The 23291-nt window shown below is 43.4% G+C and overlaps 1 protein-coding gene across 1 annotated transcript in view; it reads left to right on the top strand.

The window, feature by feature from the left end:
* Nucleotides 1-23291, top strand: part of FAM107A (family with sequence similarity 107 member A) — a 97558-nt gene that overhangs the window by 24481 nt on the left and 49786 nt on the right. Inside the window, exon 2 of the mRNA XM_053295932.1 lies at nt 13459-13522. Within this exon, the coding sequence (XP_053151907.1) occupies nt 13459-13522 (64 nt within the window). The remainder of the gene's footprint in view (nt 1-13458; nt 13523-23291) is intronic.

Genomic DNA, 23291 nt, shown 5'->3' with positions numbered 1-23291 from the left:
CGCTCCACCCCTCCCTATTTTCTTGATTATCTCCCTCACTCTGAGAGCCCACCTGGGAGAGGGGTGAACATGGGCCCCCTCTTCCCTAGATACGCCCCTGGGCAACCCCTCTGTTCTTGGATTGTACGTGGCTCCTAGAACAAAGCAAGGAGATAGGAGCCCTATTCGCTGTCATGAACCTGGATCCTGGGATGCACCAGAATACTGCAGAACTGGAAAAGGTGCAGAAGAGGGAAAACAAGATGATCAAGGACCTGGAGCACCTTCCTTACAAGGCAAGACTACAGGATCTGGGGCTCTTTAGTTGAGAAAAGAGGTAACTAAGGGGGGGCATGATGGAGGTGTGTAAAATTATGCATGGAGTAGAGAGAGTGGACAGAGAGAATTTTTTCCCCCTCTCTCACAACACTAGACGCAGGGGTCATCCTATGAAACTGAAGGTCAGGAAATCTAGGACCCCTGCTAACTTGGCAAAGAGGCACCTTTTAATATGGTGATTCTCTTTATTTAGCAGGGGGAGAGTAACTGGCCCTATCCACCCCCACCACAGTACCTCCAGTGACCGTTGCTGGGGTCTATCTTATGTTTCTTTTTAGATTGTGAGCCCTTTGGGGACAGGAATCCATCTTTCTTTCTTTCTTTCTTACTTACTTACTTATTTATTCATTCCTCTGTGTAAATCAACCTGAGCCATTTTTGGAAGGGCGGTATATAAATCGAATGAATGAATGAATGAATGACAAGAGGAAGTACTTCTTCACACAGCACATCATTAATCTATGCAATTCTTTCTTTGCCCTGGGATGTTGTATGACCACCATCTTGGACACTTTAAAGGGGGCTTAGACAAATTGGTGGGGGGCAGGTTTATTAATGGCTATTAGTCTGGTGGCTGTGGGCCACCTCCAGCCTCAGAGGCATGATGTCTCCCAATACCAGTTGCAAAGGGAGCCACAGCAGGAGAGAGGGCGTGCCCTCACCTCTTGCCTGTGGTCTCCCCAGAGACATCAGTTGGGCCACTGTGTGAAACAGGATGCTGACTAGATAGGCCTTGGGCCAGATCCAGAAGTTCTGTTCTTATGTTCAGATAGCGGATAAGGCAGAAAGTCCAGGAGAAGAGATACAGTGGGAGGCACTGATGACTCAGGCACAGGGTTATCCTGTGCCATTTGGACCTTTCATTCCATGTGAATCAAGGGAACTTGGATCCCCACAAGGACCCAAAGACATAGCCCTGCCTCCATCACCCTATTTGGAGGAGTCATCTAAGGACCTACCAGTTATAATGGAGGGCCCAAGACCAATTGCAGGGAGGTCTTGCTGGAGGTGGCCTGTAGCCACCAAACTAGTAACAAATTTCTCCCATGGATTTGTCCAAGCCCCTTTTAAAGCTGTCCAAGTTAGTGGCCATCACCACATCCTGTAGCAGAGAATTCCATAGATCAATTCCTTTGTTGGTCCTAAATTTCCTGGTCATGGATTTCACTACCCTAAATCATTTCGTGTCAGCTGCACATTTGGCCACTTTGCTGCTTACGCCAACTTCTGGAACATTTGAATAAGTTAAAGAGCACTGGTCCCAATACAGATACCAGGGATCTTCTTACTTCCCTCCATTGTGAAAACTGTCCATTTATTCCTACCCTCTGTTTCCTGTCCTGCAACTAGTTACCAATCCACACATGAACCTGTCCCCTTATCCCATGACCGCTAAGTTTACTCAAGAGCCTTTGGTGGGGAACTTTGCCAAAAGCTTTTTGGAAGTCCAAGTATATTGTCAGCTGGATCACCTTTTTCCACATGCCTGTTGACACTCTCAAAGAACTCCAAAAGGTTAGTGAGGCAAGACTTTCGCTTGCAGAAGCCATGCTGCAGCAAGGCCTCTTCTTCTCTGTTTAACAATTTTGTCCTTAAGTATGCCTCCAGCACAGAAGTTAAGCTAACCAACCTGTAATTTCTTGGATCCCCCCTAGATCCCTTTTTGAAAATTGGAGTTACATTAGCTACTTTCCTGTCCTCTGGTGTAGAGCCTGTTGTTATTTTTTTCTAGTATATATATTTTTTTCTAGTATATTTCTAGTATATATTATTTTTTCTAGTATAACACTATCTTTACACCATGCATGGGTTGTTTTACAACTGGCAGTGTAATCCTGCCTTGTGAGATTTCTTTAACTTTCCATATAAATTAAACACAATAATAACAGTTAAATGATAACTTTGCACTTTAAAGTTTCTTTCTTGACACAAACAACATAATTTGCAAAATAAAATTTAAAAAGTTACAGAGACTTGCTCAGACTCATGGGTCCAAACTGAGGTTTTTTTCCTTTTGGTGGTGGTTTTGGCTTGTTTAGGGTTCTTTCTTTGCTGTGGTGTTAAGATACAGAGGCGGACCTCACGATTGGTGAAACCCGCCATAAGGGGGTTTGCGGGGAGAGCGGGCATAGCCTGTTCTCCCCGCAGACGATCCCTGCTGCAGCCCTGGGTGGCCGGATTGGCCACCCACACAACTGCCAGCTCTGTCATGGAGCCGGCAGGGGCTGCAGGGATTAGGGGTGTGCACAGTCCGGAGTCCCTCCCAGTCCAGCACGGGGGGGACTGTTACTTTAAGCGGGGGGTGGTAGTACTTAACACACACCCCCGCCGCTCTTCCCCCTCCAGCGCTGGTCCTTTTAATAATCTTCTTGGGGCGGCAGAGTTCCTCTCTGCCGCCCCTGCCCCTGTCGTTGTTCCTTAAGGCTAAAAGAGACTAGCACTAGTGGTGCGCATGCGCCCTGTGCGGCGCACGCGCTCATCTCTGATGCTGCCGCGCGCAGGCCGCATTCATGGCGTATGCATTGCGCGCGTCAGAGACGAGTGCGCGCGCCGTGCAGGGCGCATGCGCGTCGCTAGCTCTAGTCTCTTTTAGCCTTAAGGAACAATGACGGGGGCAGGGGCGGCAGGGAGGAACTCTGCCGCCCCAAGAAGATTTTTAAAAGGATCAGTGTTGGAGGGGAAAGAGCGGCAGGGGGGTAAGTACTACCACACACACCCCGCTTAAAGTAACAGTCCCCCGCCCATCCGAACCTCCGAACTGCCGGACTTCCGAACCAGTCCGGAGGGCTTTAATAGTGTGCCCGAACCGAACCATGCACACTACTAGTGGGGATCAGGGGATCCGCAAGTGCGCAGAGCATGCTGGAGAGACCCCTGAACTGGGAGGCTGCTTTTTAGCCTTCCAGTCGGAGGTCTCCTCGTGAGTTGCCATGGTGCAGAATCATGGCGCAGCAACACACAATCTGAAGGCCTGGTGGTTCTCACTGACTGACAAAATCAGGCTAGGCTGGCTCCCTGAGCCTGATTTTGGCAGACCGTGAGAATAGCCTCACAGTCTGTTTCTGTCAGGAAAATGATGTAAGGAAGATTAACTTTTACCATCCTAGTGACACAAGCCCCATCAAACTGAGGTGTTCTCTCCTTTATGTTTTGGGGGTTTTTTTAATAAAAAAAAAAGCAGGGTATCTTAATCATTGGCCTCCCATATCATTTCTAGTTTTGCCTTCAAAGGAGGAAGATACTAAATAATATGGAAGGCATATGGCACTCTTCTTTATCTCCTGTGCTGCTTTTACATCTCATGGGAAACATCCTGGTGCTAGTCCAACTCTCCAGTTTCATGAAAGAAACTGATGAAGCAAGACCAAAGGCATTTCCAAAACCCAGGTTGAGTTGCCAACTTTTACTGTCTCTGCTCTTGTGCCTTTAACAGAAGCCTAGCATGCAGAAATTTCACAGGCAACCTTTTCCCGAAAATGGACATAAGTAATGGGGAAAGCTTCAGCTTCTAGATGTCTGCATGTCAGAGACTGCTGTTAAAATCAATGAGCAGAGCCAGTTAAAAAGATGGGAACCCTAATCATGGGGAAGTTGCGAGGGGCCAGGTGAAAAAAGGAAAGGGTGCTTGACATGACTAGTACTACTACGAATATGTATATACCAATCTCCAACCAAAGTTCTCAAAGCAGTTTACATAGAAAAATAAATAATACATTAATAAGATGGTCCTCTGTCCCCAAAGGGTTCACAGCCTAAAAAGAAACATAAGGCAAACACCAGCAACAGCCACTAGAGGGATGCTGTGCTGGGTTCTGATAGGGCCAGTTGCTCTTCTTGTGCTAAATATAAGAGAATCACCACTTTAAAAGGTGTCTCTTTGCTCAGTTAGCATGGCTAGGTCTGGAGTTCTGGTCCCAGCAACAGTATCAGCACAAACATGTACAGGTGAAACTCGGAAAATTAGAATATCGTGCAAAAGTCCATTAATTTCAGTAATGCAAATTAAAAGGTGAAACTGATATATGAGACAGACGCATTACATGCAAAGCGAGATAAGTCAAGCCTTAATTTGTTATAATTGTGATGATCATGACGTACAGCTCATGAAAACCCCAAATCCACAATCTCAGAAAATTAGAATATTACATGGAACCAAGAAGACAAGGATTGAAGAATAGAACAATATCGGACCTCTGAAAAGTATAAGTATGCATATGTATTCAGTACTTGGTTTGGGCCCCTTTTGCAGCAATTACTGCCTCAATGCGGCGTGGCATGGATGCTATCAGCCTGTGGCACTGATGAGGTGTTATGGAAGACCAGGATGCTTCATTAGCGGCCTTCAGCTCTTCTGCATTGTTTGGTCTCATGTCTCTCATCCTTCTCTTGGCAATGCCCCATAGATTCTCTATGGGGTCAGGTCAGGCGAGTTTGCTGGCCAATCAAGCACAGTACACTGTATACTTTTCAGAGGTCCGATATTGTTCTATTCTACAATCCTTGTCTTCTTGGTTCCATGTAATATTCTAATTTTCTGGGATTGTGGATTTGGGGTTTTCATGAGCTGTATGCCATGATCATCACAATTATAACAAATTAAGGCTTGACTTATCTCGCTTTGCATGTAATGCGTCTGTCTCATATATCAGTTTCACCTTTTAATTTGCATTACTGAAATTAATGGACTTTTGCACGATATTCTAATTTTCCAAGTTTTACCTGTATACATCTTTATTTGTGAGCCAGCATGGTGTAGTGGTTAGAGTGCTGGACTAGGACCGGGGAAACCTGAGTTCAAATCCCCATTCAGCCATGAGACTTGCTGGGTGACTCTGGGCCAGTCACTTCTTTCTCAGCCTAACCTACTTCACAGGGTTGTTGTGAAAGAGAAACTCAAGTATGTAGTACACTGCTCTGGGCTCCTTGGAGGAAGAGCGGGATATAAAATGTAAATAATAATAATAATAATAATAATTTATTAAACAAGACAAGGGTTAGGTTCAAAAACTGGAGCAAATAGCATTTGTTTTAAAATGCACATCCTGTTCATCTGTCCTCCACAAGCGATCCAGGAAATGCACTCAAGACAATCGCGCACAAATGTTTTAGGAGTATATTTTCTATGTAATATCCTGATTCTGAGCTAGTTAATTAGCTTGTTATTGAGAGAGAGAGATGACTATCATTTGGTGCAACCGTTTTCACCAGATGACTCAGTGGTGTCACGCCACCTTGTGTCACGCTGTGTCTCTCCAGCCAGGAAATGAGAAATGTCAGTATTCTCAGAAAAACAAGTTCGAAGATTGTTAAAATAGAATGATATTTTTAAAAATGGTTGGGTGATCTCCTCCATCGCGCACACACATTCTCATTTTCCTTGTGTTTTATTAACCTTCTCATAGTTCAGCTCTCTTCACTAAGACATACTGGAGCAGTAGTCACTGATCAGTTTGATTAGCATGGATAGGTAATTAATACCTCAATCACAGATAAAAAGATAAAACTATGATTAGGGGTGGTCTTATGCAAGGAAGACGGGGTTCTCATACCATTAATGTTTGTGTAGGAGATGGAAATTTAGCTGCTAAGACCCGGAAGGTGAAAAACACCAGACAGCAATCCACTGAATTAAATATTTAAGGCTACAATTATAGAGACACTTTCCTGGAGTAAGCCCCATTGGACACAGTGGGGCTTAGGTGGCAGCAGTGAGCAAATGATGGTGGTAGTGGCAGAGGCAGACGGTGGTAGTGGTGGTAGAGGCAGACGAAGGGGGCCATGAAGGCAGATGATGAAGATGGGAGGGGGCCACAAAGATAGTTCGTAGACCCCCCTCCTGGAATCCTGCCCCAGGGCTGCCAACGGCCTCACTACACCACTGCCCTGAAACCTTCTACATGGCAAGTATATGCTTGACCACAGAGCTGAGGCCTCTCAGCCTAAGCATAGCTTTTTGCTGAGGGTGGAATTTTGGCAACTTTCCTTACCCCTGAAGTATTATGCCATCCCTGTGGAACTTTGTACATGCAAATGGTACAGAAGACGGCAAGACCTGTCAACCAGAGCCGGCTCCAGATTTCATGGAGTGCACAGCAGACTGCCCTTCATAGGCCGCCTCTAGAGGTGCCAACCCTCCAAGACTGGTTTGGAGTCTCCAGGAATCAATATCAATCTTCAGATGGCTACTGAATAGGGATGTGCAGAACCAGTTCTATTCAAACCCAGTTTGGATAGAACCATCCACGCTGGTTTGATCAGTTCAGACTCGGACCGGACCCCAAAAAGGGGGCGCTGGCCCAGGTTTGAGCCAAACCAGCCCAGGTTATAATGGAACCAGTTCTGAACTGGTTTGGTGCTTCGAAGAGCATGCTTTTAAAGAGGAATCCGGTAAGGATTCCCCTTTGCAAGCAAAGGGGGGAACCCTGCCTTTAAAATACTCCAAATGGGGGGCAGTGAGAGGGCACCTTGGTGGTGGCGGCGGTGAGGCTCCTCCAGACCTGGTCTGGCATTCCAGCATGGCCTGGTTCTGGCCTCCGTGCATGTGGCTTGTGGTCTGGCAGTCCTGTTCAAATTTGGCTCAAATTTGAACTGAACCGAACCGCTGGAATTGGTTCCGTGCACACCTCTACTACTGAAAGCAACCGTGGAGGTTTTAATGTTGTGATACTGTGAAAAATATTGAGGGGGAAACCTGAAGGCATAGCTTCAGTCGGAGTTTATTTATATTATTTATTCATTTAGTACATTTATATACCGCCCCATAGAAAAAAGTCCCTTGGCAGTTCACAATAAAGAGTTGGCAATATAGAGTTGAAGCCAACGAATGGCTCAGCGGGGAAGCAACCTGCCTAGAAAGCAGGAGGCTATTGGTTAGAAACCCCGCTGGTGTGTTGCCCAGAATATGGGAAATTCCAATATTGGGCAGCAGCGATATAGGAAGGTGCTGAAAGGCATAATCTCATACTGCATGGGAGAAGGCAATGGTAAACCACTCCTGTATTCTAAGAAAACCAATGGCTCTGTGGTCGCCAGGAGTCGACACTGACTCAACAGCACAACTCTTCTTAATATAGAGTTGGCAACTCTAGGCCCTCCTCCTGTTTGGGTGAGCCCCAAGGCCAATGCCCCACACCCCCCCCCACCCCCACAAAGGCTATGAGCACAAAGGTGGTTTCAGCATGCATCAGTGGGCCTTTCTCAGGCCTTAGTCTTTGGCAGCTAGCTAACAATGCAATGCTGATCTGGCTGTGAACCACTACACCGGATCACCGCCCTCAGTTGTTCTGTGGAAATATACTATTCTAAGTGTTTTATCTCATACCCTCACTTTCTCTGGTTTTAGGGTACTGCATAAAGACTAGTCAGTTGCCATTTCTCTTCACATATGCCCATCCCAGTACCCAGATTGCTGCACTTTGCCCGGGTGGCATGGGTGTAACTGAAATGAAGCTTAAAGCTGCAATGTTACTTACAGTGAAGTAAATCCCACTGAACACAGTGGGGCTTCTATTGAGCAAACACGCCTGGGACTACACTGTTAAACATTACAGAGCTTCCTCATATTCCTCTTTGTTACGCTCACCTCTCCCTTTGTATCCGTCTCCACTGAAATTTTACATTGTAAGTTCTTCAGGGCTGGGACCTAAACACTGATGGTAATATAAAAACAACAACATATAAAGCTTCATTTACATGAACACAGGATCAGGCTATAAAAACAACAAAATATAAAGCTTAGTTAACATGAACACAGGATCAGGCTTTCTGTGTTGCAAAAAGGAAATGTTTGGCATATCTTTTAAAGCAATGGGTATTTACTTCCTTCCAATATGTGGGCTGTGAAAATGATTAAAAAAAAATTGGGCACAATATGTCCTCCTCCATGGAAACAGCTGTTCTCATTGTGGTGAGATATTTAATAAAGATACAGACAGGGCCAGAAGCTTTATACAAAGTTATCTTTCAGCCAGCAGCATTGACAAGCCAAATAGGATTCTTGCAAGCATAAAAGCAGCCCCTACTAAGGACAGCATGTATTAGTCTGCAACAGTTTTTTGTTTTTTAAAAAATAGCAAATATCCATGCTCAGCTGCTAGAAACTAGGGATGTGCAAATCGATTCGGGTACAAGACAATTTGTACCCGAATCTAGCTGATTCAGGCGATTTGTAGACAGAACAAATTGCCCCTGTGCTCAATTGCCCAGATACAGGAACAAAATTAATCACCCAGGATCGGACCCAGAAAAATTCAGGGATTCGGATCTCCATTTTGTGGCTACAGTGGGTTGAGTGGTAGTGCCCAATGGATGGAAGCTACCACCCAAATTTCAAAGGAATTTGGCAAAGGAGTGATTTTTAATTTTCTTTTTAAAGTTGGTGCATCTTTAAGCTTTTCCTCCATAGGGAATAATGGGGATTTCAGCAGCCCTATAACTCCACTTGGGGGCACCAGGGTGGCCCAGAGCAGGTTGTGGTGTAGTGCATATAGGGTCCCATCCACCCCCAAAACCACAAGCCCATGGGGTACTGGGTTTTGTTGTTTTCAATGTTTGAGGTATTCTGAGAGTAGATTCTTTGGTGGGGAATGACAGTGGATTCTAAGTTCATTTATCATTTTGCACCAAAGAAAATGATGAATGAACAAAGATGTCTATTCATCATCTTTGGTGCAAAATGATGAATGAACTTAGAATCCACTATTACTGCTCATCAACTGCCCAAGTTGCCAACTAAGAGCAAAAGAAATATGTGTAGGGAGAGGTAGTGTAATGACGGGCCTTACTGATAGAGCTGGAATGCAAGGCCTTGGCCCACAGTAGGATTTCGTACTCTAACTGGAGCTATTCCTAGAGATGCTTTTCCTCAATATTTTTTCCAGTATTTTTCACAATATCAAGTCATTAACACCTCCAGGACTGTTTTCAATAGCTGGAGATTAATGGCAATTCCCTGGAGACTTCAGGCCAATCCTGGAGGATAGACACCCCTACCCAATAGCCTTCACCTTCTTCTCAAAGTGGCACTCCGGTGTGTGTGGGGCGGGGGAAGGTTGCTGACCAGGAACTAAGTTCTCAATGGGCCACATGAATAGGCCCACTGTGTCTGTTTTACTCTATCTGCCCCCAAGCTTTTGCTCCCCCCCCCCACCTCTCACTATGATAGGCCTTGCACATTCTCTGTTGTATCTGGCAGGTGCTGAAAGGAAGTTCTGGTGGGATCGGAGCCCTAGTCCCAGCCCTGTTTCCTTATGTGCATTTTTGCACATGACCTTCAAAATGCAATTCTAAAAGCTATGATTTGACGCTGATACTCCGTATGCATAAACATACAGATAAGGGGAAATGGCCTCACCAGAACCCCATCATTGAATTAAATGGCTGGTGGGTCAGCAGGTCAGGTGCTGAAGTTTATCTGCCTCGAAACTGAACAGGAACATTACTGTAATTCTTAGTAGAGAAAACTTTGAGTGGGGTTATGTTTGTCTTATTAGGTCATATCATCATCACTCTTTCTTGACCTGGAAGTCATTAGGGAGCATCTCTTGTGGTTAAGTGGGCCCTGTTAGGAGTTTGTGATGGCAGAAGCAAAACCTCAGTCAGATAAAAACAGGAATCCTACAGCAAGTAGGCAGACAAGGCATTCAGGGCTGATTAAAGATAAAGGTAAAGTGGGCCATCGAGTCGGTTTCGACTCCTGGCAACCACAGGATCAGGGCTGATTACAGGCTCAGAAAGAGTTTCACAGAAGGGGCAAGGCATAGCAAAGGGTGAGGGAAACCAGGACAGATTCAGCAATACACCATCAAGACAACTCAGGTAAAAACAGCTGAGCCCCCCACCAACTTCTGCTTCCAGCTTCCTTTTACGGATGTTTCTGGAAGGCCTGAGCTAATGAGGCCAAGGCAGTCTAATTCATCCCAACTGTGCTTAATCTAACCTCAGCTGAGCAGGACTGCAGCTTGATTGACACTCAGCTGGAAGGAGCAACAGCCAAGTGAGGGAGAAGTGTGAGGAAGGGGGTGAGTGGGGCGTTCTACCTCTGGGGAAGAGAGCAGTGGCTCAGTGAGGATGCCCCAGCTGTCTAGGGTCAGGTCTGTGTCTTTGAGTTCCCATCATATTGCGAGATAAGAGGAACACAGCGCCTGTGACGTTAACTCACAAAAGTCCTCTGATTTGAAATGAAACTTTTAAGGAACATGCCATGCTTGCTAAGCCTGCAGGAAGATGATGACTTGCCCAGATAGCTGCTACCATCTTGGGGCTGAGCTGCATTCCTATTACATTGTCTCAGGGTATCAAGTGTAAGAATTTCAGTTTCAGAAGTACTATTGCCAGAGAAGACTTCTAACCATGAAAAGCATTGTCCAAAGGAACTACTCCAGATAAACATCACCTAGCAACCAGCCGTGCTGACACATAGTAACCTTCAGGGAGCTGTGGAGAAACACAAAAGGCTTTTTGTCCAGAAGTCTTTAAAAGCACAGGTTGGAATTGTTTCCTAATTTAGATGCCAAATTGGGGTCTTAGCTCAAGTAACTTCTGGAAAAACTGGTTTGATATGAAACCCACCCGTTAACTCTAGCTCAAGGTCAAAGTGGCCTGGGTCACATTCCTTGCTTCATTTACTCTGAAGTAGCTATCTTCTCCTATAAATGAATGGAACTAATCTGCTACAGTCACCTTGGCGCAGAGGGAAAATGCTTGACTAACAAGAAGAAGGTTGATGGTTCAAATCCCCGCTAGTACTATATCAGGCAGCAGCGATATAGAAAGACGCTGAAAGGCATCATCTCATACTGTGCGGGAGGAGGCCATGGTAAACCCCTCCTGTATTCTACCAAAGAAAACACAGGGCTCTGTGAGTGCCAGGAGTCGGAATCAACTTGACGGCACACTTTACCTTTAATTTGCTACAAGCAGGATGACAATCAAAACTGGTTTTTCTGTCCGTGACCTTGTCTATACCAGTGCCACTCACCAATTATATATGTAACCACATACACACCACATATATAACCACACACACACACTCGAGAAATTCCTTTATAGATAGCAAGCCCTCAGTTTGACAAAGAAGCATAGTACATTGGTTTCACATTGTGAGAACAAAGTATCCTTCATAGTAGGATAGTGTGTGAGCCAAATTAATAAGTCACTTCTTTGGGGTTTGGTGCCATACCAAATAATTTTTTGAAAGATTAACTTACCTATAACCTACAACCAAGAATGCATTGCAAACACATTATTCATACTGGCATATGTAACTAAGTGACCTTTAATCACCTTGCTTGTTTTTTTTAATTTCTTCTTAATCTGTTCATTTATTCTCTTTTCCAGGGCATTTTTCACACAGCGCTTTTAGCTTGCATCTCCTCTGGAATGGAGGGTGTGTGTTCACATATCGACCAGATTTACCCTGAAGTGCCTGCAAGCTATCGGGGAGCATTTCACACACAATTAGGGTTTTTCATTGCCCATTAGAGTTTAGCCTAATTTATATCCAGGGTTTTAAAAAAAATCCACCTTTTGCATCTTTTGGGGGGGCAACTCGCAGTAACGCCTCACAGCAAACTCGTGGTAAAGCTTGCTGTGTGAAAAATGCCCAGGAGGAGTTATAAGCCTTTTAAGTTTGTCAGGTGGGGGCATACCTTTCTTTGGGGAAGTGGTGGGTTCATATAGCTGGCAGGCCATATCCTTTTGCTAGCTAGATTACTTCCTAATAGTCCTTAATGGTCAGCTGATATTTCTTGTGGGAGCTACTAGTTAAGAGAGAGTTTCTCAGACTTGGATCCCCAGATGTTGTTGGGCTACAAGTCCCATCATGGGAGCTATAGCTCAACAACATCTGGGGACCCAAGTCTGAAAACCCCTGGGTTAGTGGATGGTTGGAAATAACTCTGCTTTCACAAAGCCATCAGAACTTGGGGAAGGCGATCCCAGACGAAGGGAGTGGTCAGGTGCTTGTTGCTATGTATGAATGTGAAGAAACCGTTATTTGCAGTTTTGAAAGAGATAGAAGCCTGGTTCACACCTTATGTCCAATGCATGTACAATCTGTGTATACACACGCAGATCTGTACACCCATCCTCAGAGATGAGAAGAAGTGGAGTCCCTGCACCATTCAGTTGCTTCAACAGTGAGTCCTTCCACTCCCAAAGGTTAGGAAGAAACTGCCAACTTAATTGCCAAGTCATTTGATGGAAACTCCTCCCCCTTTCACCAGCCAATAGGCTTTCTCCCAAAGGCTCTTGTGTCATTGTAGGGCCTTTGGGAGACTCGTGCAGAAGCTCCTCCTTCTCCCAATTCCCCACACGTCTAGGTGGGTATCCCCAATGCCCAACAATGATACAGGGAAGTATGGGATGTTCCCATTTGCAGATGAAGTGCCCAGTAGCCAAGGCAGCAGTGGCATGAATCTGTTGGCTGGCCTGTGTCACCATTGCCATCGCAAAGGGGTCAGTCAGGTCATGTGGGCCTGGGCCCTCACTCAACCTAGCCCACCAGTGACAACAGCCATGTTCAGTGGTTCAGGTTCCTCTCTGTGGGGATCTAATGAGGGGGCCATGGATCTGCTGCCTTGTAGGAGTGCCCCCCTCCCGATTTTCCTTCATTTATGCTCTGTTCACATATGTGTAGAAAAAGCAAATATTACAAAAAGTCAGGCATTCCTAGTGGTCCCTTTTCCAAGGAAGCCCAACCGTAACACTGTTCTGGAACTTCTTGCCACTTGGAGATATGGGAATTCCCCTGTCTTATGTACAGTTTTATTACAGCTGTAATTTTTTTAAATTAATTTTGAACCTCTAACCAGCTTTAGCCCACATATTTTGGAGTCTGCCTCCTTTCATACATCTCACCATAATCCCTTAGATCTACCAAGGAAGCTATATTACCTTTGGGTCAAACTCCTGCTATGAGAAGATGAGCCAAAAATTGGGTTTTTTAAAATTGAAACATAATTTAAAAGTCTCCATCTTTATTTATTTTTAGTTCTCAATGTAAACCACTTTGGGAACTTTTGTTCAAAAGTGGCATATAAATATTTGTCTTCGTTGTCTGTTGTCCCAAGGCCTGGGGAAGGGCTAGACATTTAAAAACACAATAAAATAAATAACATTCTCTCTCTCTCACTTTCCTAGAAAGAATATTCTCTCCAGTCCAAGCACCACAAGGAAAATGGGAAACGTGTTCTTAATGGCTCAGGTAAGAGTTTTGGACACTATGAGCCTAGATGAGAAGAGTTACAGCTATAGCTTGTACACAAACTTGACCATGTCCATTACTTTACAAAAAACATTTCACTCTTCCAAAAAGTTGAAAGTAGAAGTAGTTTATTATAACAAAAATACAATGTAAAAACCAACCGAATAATATTAACATAACAGCAGCAACATCAACAGCCATAGAAATCACTAAAAGCATGAGAAAAGAGATGAGTCTTATGCCCTGAGTAACCATCAAGGAAGTTATTATAATGCAGGGGCACCATTAGGCATGGACCTGGGGGCCCAAGTCTGTGTGCCCACTCTCCTAGAGGGCCCCATTGTGTTCCCCAAGGGAAAAGAGGGTCCCTTTTATATTTCTAGAATAGCTTGGCCTAGATTTCTGAAATTTGGCACAAATGTAGGACAGGTTATCAGGACTCAGTGTATTGATTTTTAAGCAGATTGGTCAATGCATTGATTTTTAATGATTTTGTGATTAAAAAATCAAAAAAGTTCTATATAGCTTGTTTCTATGGCAGAAAATTACAAAAACACCTGGAACTGATATCCTCCTTTGGACCTTTATTCCACCCTCATGTGGAGGAAGCTGCCCATTGCCTTTATTTAAAAAGGCAAATATCACCACTCTCCCCTCCTCCCTTTTTATTTTTCCAGAATGGCTTGGCCTAGAGTTCTGAAATTGGGCAGAGATGTAGGACAGATCAGCAAGACTCTGTGTGTGCATTTTAAAGTCAATCCATTGATTTTTAATGATTTTTTAAATTTAAAAAAAAAAACTTCAAAAAAGTATAAGTGGTTTGTTCCATGGCACAAACTACAAAATCCTCTGGAACTGAAGGCCCTCTTGGATCAAAATTCCACCCCCATATGAAGGATTCTGCCCGTTGCCTTCATTTAAAAAGTGCAACACGCCCTTCCCGCTTTGTCCAACAATTTACATTTCCAGAATGACTGGGTTTATATTCAAGGAAATTGGTCAGTCCTGTGATTTTTAATGAATTTTTCCCCTACTGATATATTATTATTATTATTTCTTGTTTACACAGTCAGACAGGTGTTATTGACTGGTTTGTTTTATTCAGACATCGAGTCCTTCCCAAGGACCTGGGATGGCTGAATTTTATTGTCAATTGTTATAGATATCGTCGCAGAATATAGGCTGTTCCCAGTAAAGCTGCTTTTTGTAATTGGCTGATGGTGATTTCTGTGGCCCCTATGGTGTTGAGGTGCTCTTCAAGGTCTTTTGGAACTGCACCCAGGGCGCCAATTACCACTGGGATTATTTTGGTCTTTTTCTGCCACAGCCTTTCAATTTCAATTTGCAGATCTTTGTATTTGGTGATTTTTTCTATTTCTTTTTCTTCTATTCTGCTATCCCCTGGTATTGCTATGTCGATTATTTTAACTTGTTTTGCTTTCTTCTCGACTACAGTTATATCTGGTGTATTGTGTGGCAGATGTTTGTCTGTTTGTAGTCGGAAGTCCCATAATATTTTTACATTTTCATTTTCTTCAACTTTTTCTATTATTATTATTATTATTATTATTATTATTATTATTGTTATTATTATTTTACACAGTCAGACAGGTGTTATTGACTGGTTTGTTTTATCCAGACATCAAGTCCTTCCCAAGGACCTGGGATGCCAGAATTTTATTGTCAATGTTGTTGCTGTTATAGATATCGTCGCAGAATATAGGCTGTTCCCAGTAAAGCTGCTTTTTGTAATTGGCTGGTGGTGATTTCTGTGGCCCCTATGGTGTTGAGGTGCTCTTCAAGGTCTTTTGGAACTGCACCCAGGGCGCCAATTACCACTGGGATTATTTTGGTCTTTTTCTGCCACAGTCTTTCAATTTCAATTTGTAGATCTTTGTATTTGGTGATTTTTTTCTATTTCTTTTTCTTCTATTCTGCTTTCCCCTGGTATTGCTATGTCGATTATTTTGACTTGTTTTTCTTTCTTCTCAACTACAGTTATATTTGGTGTATTGTGTGGCAGATGTTTGTCTGTTTGTAGTCAGAAGTCCCATAATATTTTTACATCTTCATTTTCTTCAGCTTTTTCAATTTTATGGTCCCACCAATTTTTGGCTATAGGTAGCTTGTATTTTTTGCAGATGTTCCAGTGTATCATCCCTGCTACTTTGTCATGCCTTTGTTTGTAGTCAGTCTGTGCGATCTTTTTACAACAGCTGATTAGGTGGTCCACGGTTTCATCTGCTTCTTTACAAAGACGGAACTTGCTGTTTGTGGTGGATTTTTCAACTTTTGCTCTTATTGCATTTGTTCTTAGTGCCTGTTCTTGTGCAGCCAGTATTAAACCCTCTGTTTCTTTCTTCAAGTTGCCATTCTTAAGCCATTGCCAGGTCTTGGTGATGTCTGATTTTCCACTTATATTGTGCAAATATTGACCATGCAGTGGCTTATTTTTCCATTTTTCTGCTCGGTTCTTGACTTGTTCTTTCTTGTAGGCCTGCTTTGTTTCATTGGTGTTGAATAGTTTCGCATTATTGACCATTTGAAGTGCATCTTCTTCACTGTCCTTGATATATTCTTCAAGGCCTCTTTTCTCCTCCTCTACTGTTTGATGGACTTGCAGCATTCCTCTTCCACCTGAGCTGCGAGGGAGGTATAGCCTATCCACATCACTGCGGGGGTGCAGAGCATGATTGATGGTCATGTTTTTCCTGGTCTTACGATCTAGCGTCTCTAGCTCTGCCTGGGTCCAGTCTATTATTCCTGCAGTGTATCTGATAACAGGTATAGCCCAGGTGTTTATGGCTTGTATGGTGTTCCCGCCATTGAGTTTGGACTTGAGGATTTTTCTAACTCTCCTGATGTATTCACTCCCAATTTTTCTTTTAACTTCAGTGTGTGCGATGTTATCAGCCTGGAGAATGCCCAAGTATTTGTAATGTTCTTTCTCTTCCAGGTTCTTGATCTTGCTTCCATTGGGCAGAGGGGATAGTGAGTCCCTTGGAAAATGCCTCTTCTGATGCTAACCTGTCCAAGTGCCTCACCATTGATTGTTAACTGTGTACTCCACATGCTCATTGCTTTTTTTAAAATAAATATCTGAATGTTTTTGCTGACACCAGTTGTTTCTAAACATTTTAGTATCCATGTGTGAGGCAATGAATCAAAGGCTTTCTTGTAGTCAATCCATGCAACACTTAGATTGGTTTTTCTTCTCTTGCAATTTTCTAAAATCATTTTGTCAATCAGCAGCTGGTCTTTTGTGCCTCTGGTGTTCGGGCAATTTCCTTTCTGTTCAACTGGAAGCTGTTGGTTAGTTAATGTTGCATCACTTCATCTGCTATTACTCCAGTTAATAATTTGAATGGTTGGCAGGCAGGTTATCGGTCTATAATTACTTGGAACTGCACCTTTTGCTGGGTCTTTCATGATGAGTTGAGTTTTCCCAGTTGTTAGCCATTATTCAATATCACCGCCTTGCAAAATGTGATTGAACTGTTCTGATAGTTGTTTATGAAGGCTTGTTAGGTGTTTAAGCCAAAAGCCATGCAGTTCATCGTCGCCTGGCGCAGTCCAATTTTTAATTTTCTTTGCTCTTTCACTTATTAATTCTGGTGTTATTATTAGATCTTGCATTTCTTGGTTACATTTTTTGACCTCTTTCATCCAGCCTCCTTTTTTATTATAATCTATTGGGTTGTCCCATAATTTCCCCCAGAATTGCACTGTTTCTTCTTTATTTGGTGTTTCTACATTTCTTGCAGTTTCTCCTTCTATGCTTTGGTAGAAACGTCTCTGATTCGCCTGGAATTGGAGATTCTGCCTGTGTTGTGTAATTCTGGCTTCATATCTGCTAATCTTCTTTGACACTGCTGTTATTTGCTGCTTTATTATTTCCAGGACTACTCTAATTTTCCTTGAATCTAGGTGGTATTATTGGATCAGATACTGTTTGGTGTTTTCATTCTTCAGCTTCTTGTCTTTCATATCTTTCAATTTACTAGCATCTGATCTAAGCCTGGAGATTTTATTTTCTAATCTAATCTTCCATTTAGGTGATGTACTACTTTCTTTTTTTACAGGTCCACTGATCTTATATCCGAGCTCTTGTGTTGTTATTGTTGCTGCACTGTACATTAGTTGGTTTGTTTCTTGCAAATTATTGGTTGTTATTTCTGCAAGTGCAGCATTGACATCTTTTAATGCCTGAGCAAGTTGTTTTTTGGCAACTGTTTTTAGAGCTGGAAGTCGAACCCTGGTGGTTGTTTGGTTCATGTGCTCAGTTATTTTTTGCTTTAGTTCTTGTTGCTTTTCTGTTAAACGGCATTTGGGTTTTTGAGGTGAAGGCAAAGAGGAGGTTGCCTGGTTTTGATTTTGAAACAGTTCAGCAACAGTGGCATCCTCTATTTCCAACACCTCCTCCACCTACGCCTGAGCAACTTCTTCAATTGGTGGTAATTCTTCTTCCATGTCTTGAGCCTGTGTTGCTCTTTGCAGTTCTTCCAGCTCAACTCCTGTGAATACTTTATTTCTTATTATGAATCTTCTCTGGTCTGCTAGCCTTTGTTCTGTGATTTCTGTATCTGGATGCTTCTCTTTCCAAATTTGGTACATTCTTTTTAAATAACCTCTTCTAGTTGGACTAGACTTGTAATAGCATATCATTATTGCCTTGTTGCCATTTTTCGTATATATTTTTCGGTTAAGCGACATTTCTTCCAGTAACCTTGCAGTCTCCAGCCCTGGTTGCTCAACTGAAGATCCTGAGTCCCGTTGCCCACTTGCCACCAGATGTCCAGGAACTATAGCACCTGGCGCGGTCTTTGTTGACCCGGGCGACGACCGATCCGGTATAGATTTATTAAAGTTACGTCTCACCATATTGTTGATTGAAGAGGCACTCTTTGTCTGGCTCCTCTGGTGAGACCTGTCCAGTATGGTTGGACCTCTGGCATAGCTCTCACCTTCCTCAGAGCACACAAGCCCCACAACCACGCCAAGGTAGTGCCTCACTGGGGGTTGTTGTTGTTGTTGTTATTTACATTTATATCCCACTTTTCCTCCAAGGAGCCCAGAGCGGTGTACTACATACTTGAATTTCTCCTCACAACAACCCTGTGAAGTAGGTTAGGCTGAGAAAGAAGTGACTGGCCCAGAGTCACCCAGCTAATATCGTGGCTGAATGGGGATTTGAACTTGGGGCACTCCAACTCCAGCACTCTAACCTCTACACCACACTGGCTCTTTGATATAAAGCTGACAGAAAGAGTTATAGCTATCCATAGGATACCTCACACCTAATACAAGTGGAACCAACTGTTACATATGAAAAAAGAAGCAACAATATATATTTTTTTAACAAATGTGCTATGCTCAAGTTGGTTTGTGAACCAAAAGGTCTTCATTAGAACTGTGAAGCAAAGGGGCATGTGTTGTGGTTTTAATTGTTTTTTCCTTACGAATGCACTATATGTCCAAGTTGGTTTTGTGTTCAAACTTGAAGCAAGGAACACAATTTGTGTCCCCCTTAGTTTGTGAATGGTCAAGAAACTGTGTGAATCCATTATTAGGACTTGTGTAGTCTTTTGTGGTGGCAGTGGAGAGGCACTCGGGCCCAGATCTGTGGGTTTGTGGTGAAATGTACAGTATATTTATGGAAAGAGAATGCTTATTTTGCAGGAGCTCCCCTCCCCATAAGCTCATTAGGTCCAGGGTCCAAAATTACCTAGCTGCACCCCTGTTCTAATGTTACCTGGCACAGTAACCATAGAGTTGGTTACTACATAGGACCATAGGGTTGGACTGTATCATGTGTTGGCACTAGCATTCTGTGGCTGATTAACTTCTGGAACTACTGCTGAAAATAGGTTTGCACCAGACAAACAGGAGTTGCATATGAAATTCATGCTGGAAGTTCTAGTGGTTGGTTGTTGTTTCTTCCCCATCAGATGCTTGAAAGGAGACGATGTGGAACATAGGAAGCTGCCTTATACCGAATCAGACCATTGGTTCATCTAGCTCAGTATTGTCTACACAGACTGGCAGCAGCTTCTCCAAGCTGCAGGCAGAACTTTCTCAGCCCTATCTTGGAGATGCCAGGGAGAAAACTTGGAACCTTCTGCATGCAAGTAGGCAGGTGATCTTCCCAGAGTGGCCCCCATCCTTTGAGGGGAATGTCTTACAGTGCTCACACATGTCTCCCATTTAAATGCAAACCAAGGTGGACCCTGCTTAGCAAAGGGGACAATTCATGTTTGCTATCACAAGACCAGCTCTCCTCCAATGTTCTGGATCAGAATGTGACCACTTTTGTTTTCCTGTGCAGAAACAATGACATGCAGTCCACTTTCAAAATCCTCCATTTTCCATTACATGGGATTGGCTATTTCCACTAAATGGATTGCCCCCATTTCTGCAGGGCAGCAACATACACACGCAGCAGTAGTTTAATATCCACTGATGATCATTACAGAAGTGTTAACGATTATGTTCACCAACTTTTAGTTTTTCTCTGTTTGTGCAATAAACGATCTTTTTGTTGAGAGTTTGGAGTTAATATGCACATTGCATCACTGACATATTGACTCATTACAGAAGTGTAATATCTCACTGCTGAAGTTAATGTGAGAGTTAAACTATTACTGTTTGAACAGATTGATCAACGCCACCCGTGTGTGAGGAGGAGCCTTTGGACAGAGCACCTCTTTTGGATGCAGAAGGCCCCACATTCAAGTCTTTGCATCTTACTAGAGGATCTGAGCTAGCAGGACTGCTCAGTGTAGGTCATTTCTGTGGCCATTTTCTGCACTGAGCAAGGACTCGAAGACCAACAGGAACTAGAAGACCTCCAAGGTCGCTTCCAACTCTAACATTTTATAAAAAGCCTCTTTGAGACCAGGGGCGTAGCTATAATTGAACAAAAGGGTTCAAAGAACACGGGCCCCCAGCTCCTGAGGGCCCTCCAGCTCCATCCCTCCCTATTTCTTCATTGTCTGGGGGGCCGCCCGAGAGAGGGATGAACACGGGCCCCCTCTCCCCTAGCTACACCCCTGTTTGAGAGACCCTGAAGAGGTGCTGCCACCAGTCAGATGGGTCAATGGTCTGATTTCGTAACAGGCAGCTTCATATGTTCATAAGCAGCTACTATTCTGAAACTGAATAAAACATCTGATGCTGAGTCAGTCCATTAGAAGTCCCCTCAATTAAAAAGCTTTTTGGACCATATCTACAGTATCTATCTATCTATCTATCTATCTATCTATCTATCTATCATATTTATATACCGTCTCATATATTCATCTCTAGATAGTGCACACAATCCAAATTACAATATAAAAACAAAAACAAACAAAACACTTTCACAGAATAAAAACAATTAAAAACAGTTCAGAGTAATACAAAGTAATTTCACAGGATAAAAACAATTAAATTGTTTAAAATTAATTTTAATCAGAAGCCTGAGAAAACAGGTGTGTTTCAAGGTTTTTTTAAAAAAATCCACATGTGGAACTATTGCAGGTTATCTATGACTATTTCTCCTAAATTTGGAAAATTCAGCAGCAAACTGGAGTATAAAATTCACCCCACCCAACCTGCCCCCACCCCACTCCTGCACAGTAGCTAAAGCAGGAAAATCCTCATCCTGTCTGGTCAATGGCAGGGTTGGAATTCTATCTCCACTCCTCTTCCACCCCCATTAAAGAAGGCAGTGAAAGAGAATATGGGGCTATTCTCATGATTAACAAAAATCGGGCTAGGAGAGCCTAGCCCGGTTTTTGTTAATCGTAAGAACCACCGGGCTAACCCACTCAAGTAGCCCACTCCTTAGCCCAGGTTTGCAGAGCGAGCGCTCCACAAACCTGGGCTATCTGCTCATGAGTAGCCGCGGCGCGGCTCAGCGCAAGTAGACCCCCGACCAGGAGGCGAAAAGCTGCCTCCCGGCTCTGGGGGTCTTCCCAGTATGCCCTGCACGCTCACGCAGGGCATACTGGGGCTTCTGGGGGCCGTGCGACCCCCGCCGGCTCCGTCACGGAGCTGGCAATTATGTGGGTGACCGATCCGGCCGCCCAGGACTCCCTGCCCGGTCTCCTTGCCAGCTTAGCCCGCTCTCCCCGCAGTTTCAGCAAAAGCAGGTCTCACGGATCTCTGTGTGTGTGTGTGTGTGTGTGTGAGAATATGGGTTGGGTTTATTTATTTAACTTTATTTAACTGAGGTGGTTTTTTAGAAAAAGTAGTTAGTGGTTAGTTTAGTGCAAAAAAATAAGTTATGGAAAATAGCTTTTCATCAAAAAACCAAGTAGAGTATTAGCATCCTGCCAGGTACCCAGCATGTTTACTGCACCTTTTACCACCACCTCCCCCTCTCCAGTTTCCTCCACTGAATAACAAAGGTTGGGCTGAAGAATGGTGCCAACATTTCCAACAGTTTTGTGCTTTATAGCACACCAACATGACCAGTGGAATATCCAGACAAAAGCCCTTCGGTTTAAGATGAGTATTTAGGTGCTTAAAATTTCATGCATGCTCTAAAAAGTGTGGAAATTGCAGGTTAACATGGTCACCTTAAATTCATCAGCATTAAAAACTTTGTATAGTCTTGTATATTATGCTGGCTTTACAAATTACGCTCAATGTATCCACACTTTGCCTTGGTCTTTCAATCTACGGAGGCACATTAATCAAGTACATAGCTAGCAAGTGACTGGAAAAGCTGCATCTATTGAATTTCTGCCTGGAACATCTCTCCCCAGCCCAAAGTTTAGCTGAAAGACCAAGACCAAGTGTGCATACATGGAAGCTAATTACAGTGATTGTCACAAGAGACCCGCAATGCAATGCAATTCACTCTTTTTACTTTTTGTGACAGACACAAAAATGAAAAACACATTCAGTGGGCTTGCTTCTAACAATTTTGCTTTGATTAGTTTATTTGATTTTTTTACACACACACACACACACACACCAAAAACTGCTATATCTTAGCCATTTCTCAACAGATCTGCACAGGCAGATTCGACCAATGGTTGGGATATTTTTGTCCAATAAATTCAGGGCTTAGCATGGTAGAACTTCGTTTGTGAACATTGTGAAACTATACAGGTGTCTGCATAGTCAAGGTGAGGAATAAATTATTTGTACTCCTCCTCACCTTGACTATGCAGGCACCTGTATAGTTTCACAGACTCCTGTGGCATGCTTGAGTTTGAATTAACAAATCAGCAGAAGTGTGGATTATCAAAGAACTAACAACTATAAGCCTTTACTGGTGACAATTTCACCACATATTCTTCCACACATCTGCCCCTGATGTGCCAAACTGCCTGAACAGAGGCAGTAGTGGGGGAAATCCTTGCTTCCCTGATAATGTTATTTGGCACTCATTTGCTCCTTCAGATTAATTATTCTAGAGTTTCCCCTGACAAGCATGCAAGACCATATTCTCCTTACTGTGTGGTACTACTGTATCCCTACACCTACTAAATACACATCCCTTGATCATTGCATGTTTGATTTATTTACTTTGCACACAAGTCTATTTTGTGTACAATATTTTGTACACAAGTCTATACCTCTGTCCACCTTGGCATACATTTGGATGTTGACCTGGAAGTGATGCAAACATATTTCTTGTAGATACCAGTCAGCCAGTAAGCACTTCCTCTTATCCCATCCCTTGGACCCATATGGAACCCACTGCCTAACACCCTAGTCTACTGTGATGGGTGGGCTACAACCCAGCAACCAGTGGCAGCCCAAGACTACCTTGCAG

The sequence above is a fragment of the Hemicordylus capensis genome, chromosome 2 (genome assembly GCF_027244095.1).
Source record: "Hemicordylus capensis ecotype Gifberg chromosome 2, rHemCap1.1.pri, whole genome shotgun sequence".
Taxonomy (NCBI): Eukaryota; Metazoa; Chordata; class Lepidosauria; order Squamata; family Cordylidae; genus Hemicordylus; species Hemicordylus capensis.
The sequence above is the reverse complement of the archived record's forward strand: the minus strand, read 5'-3'. Positions and strand labels throughout refer to the sequence as shown.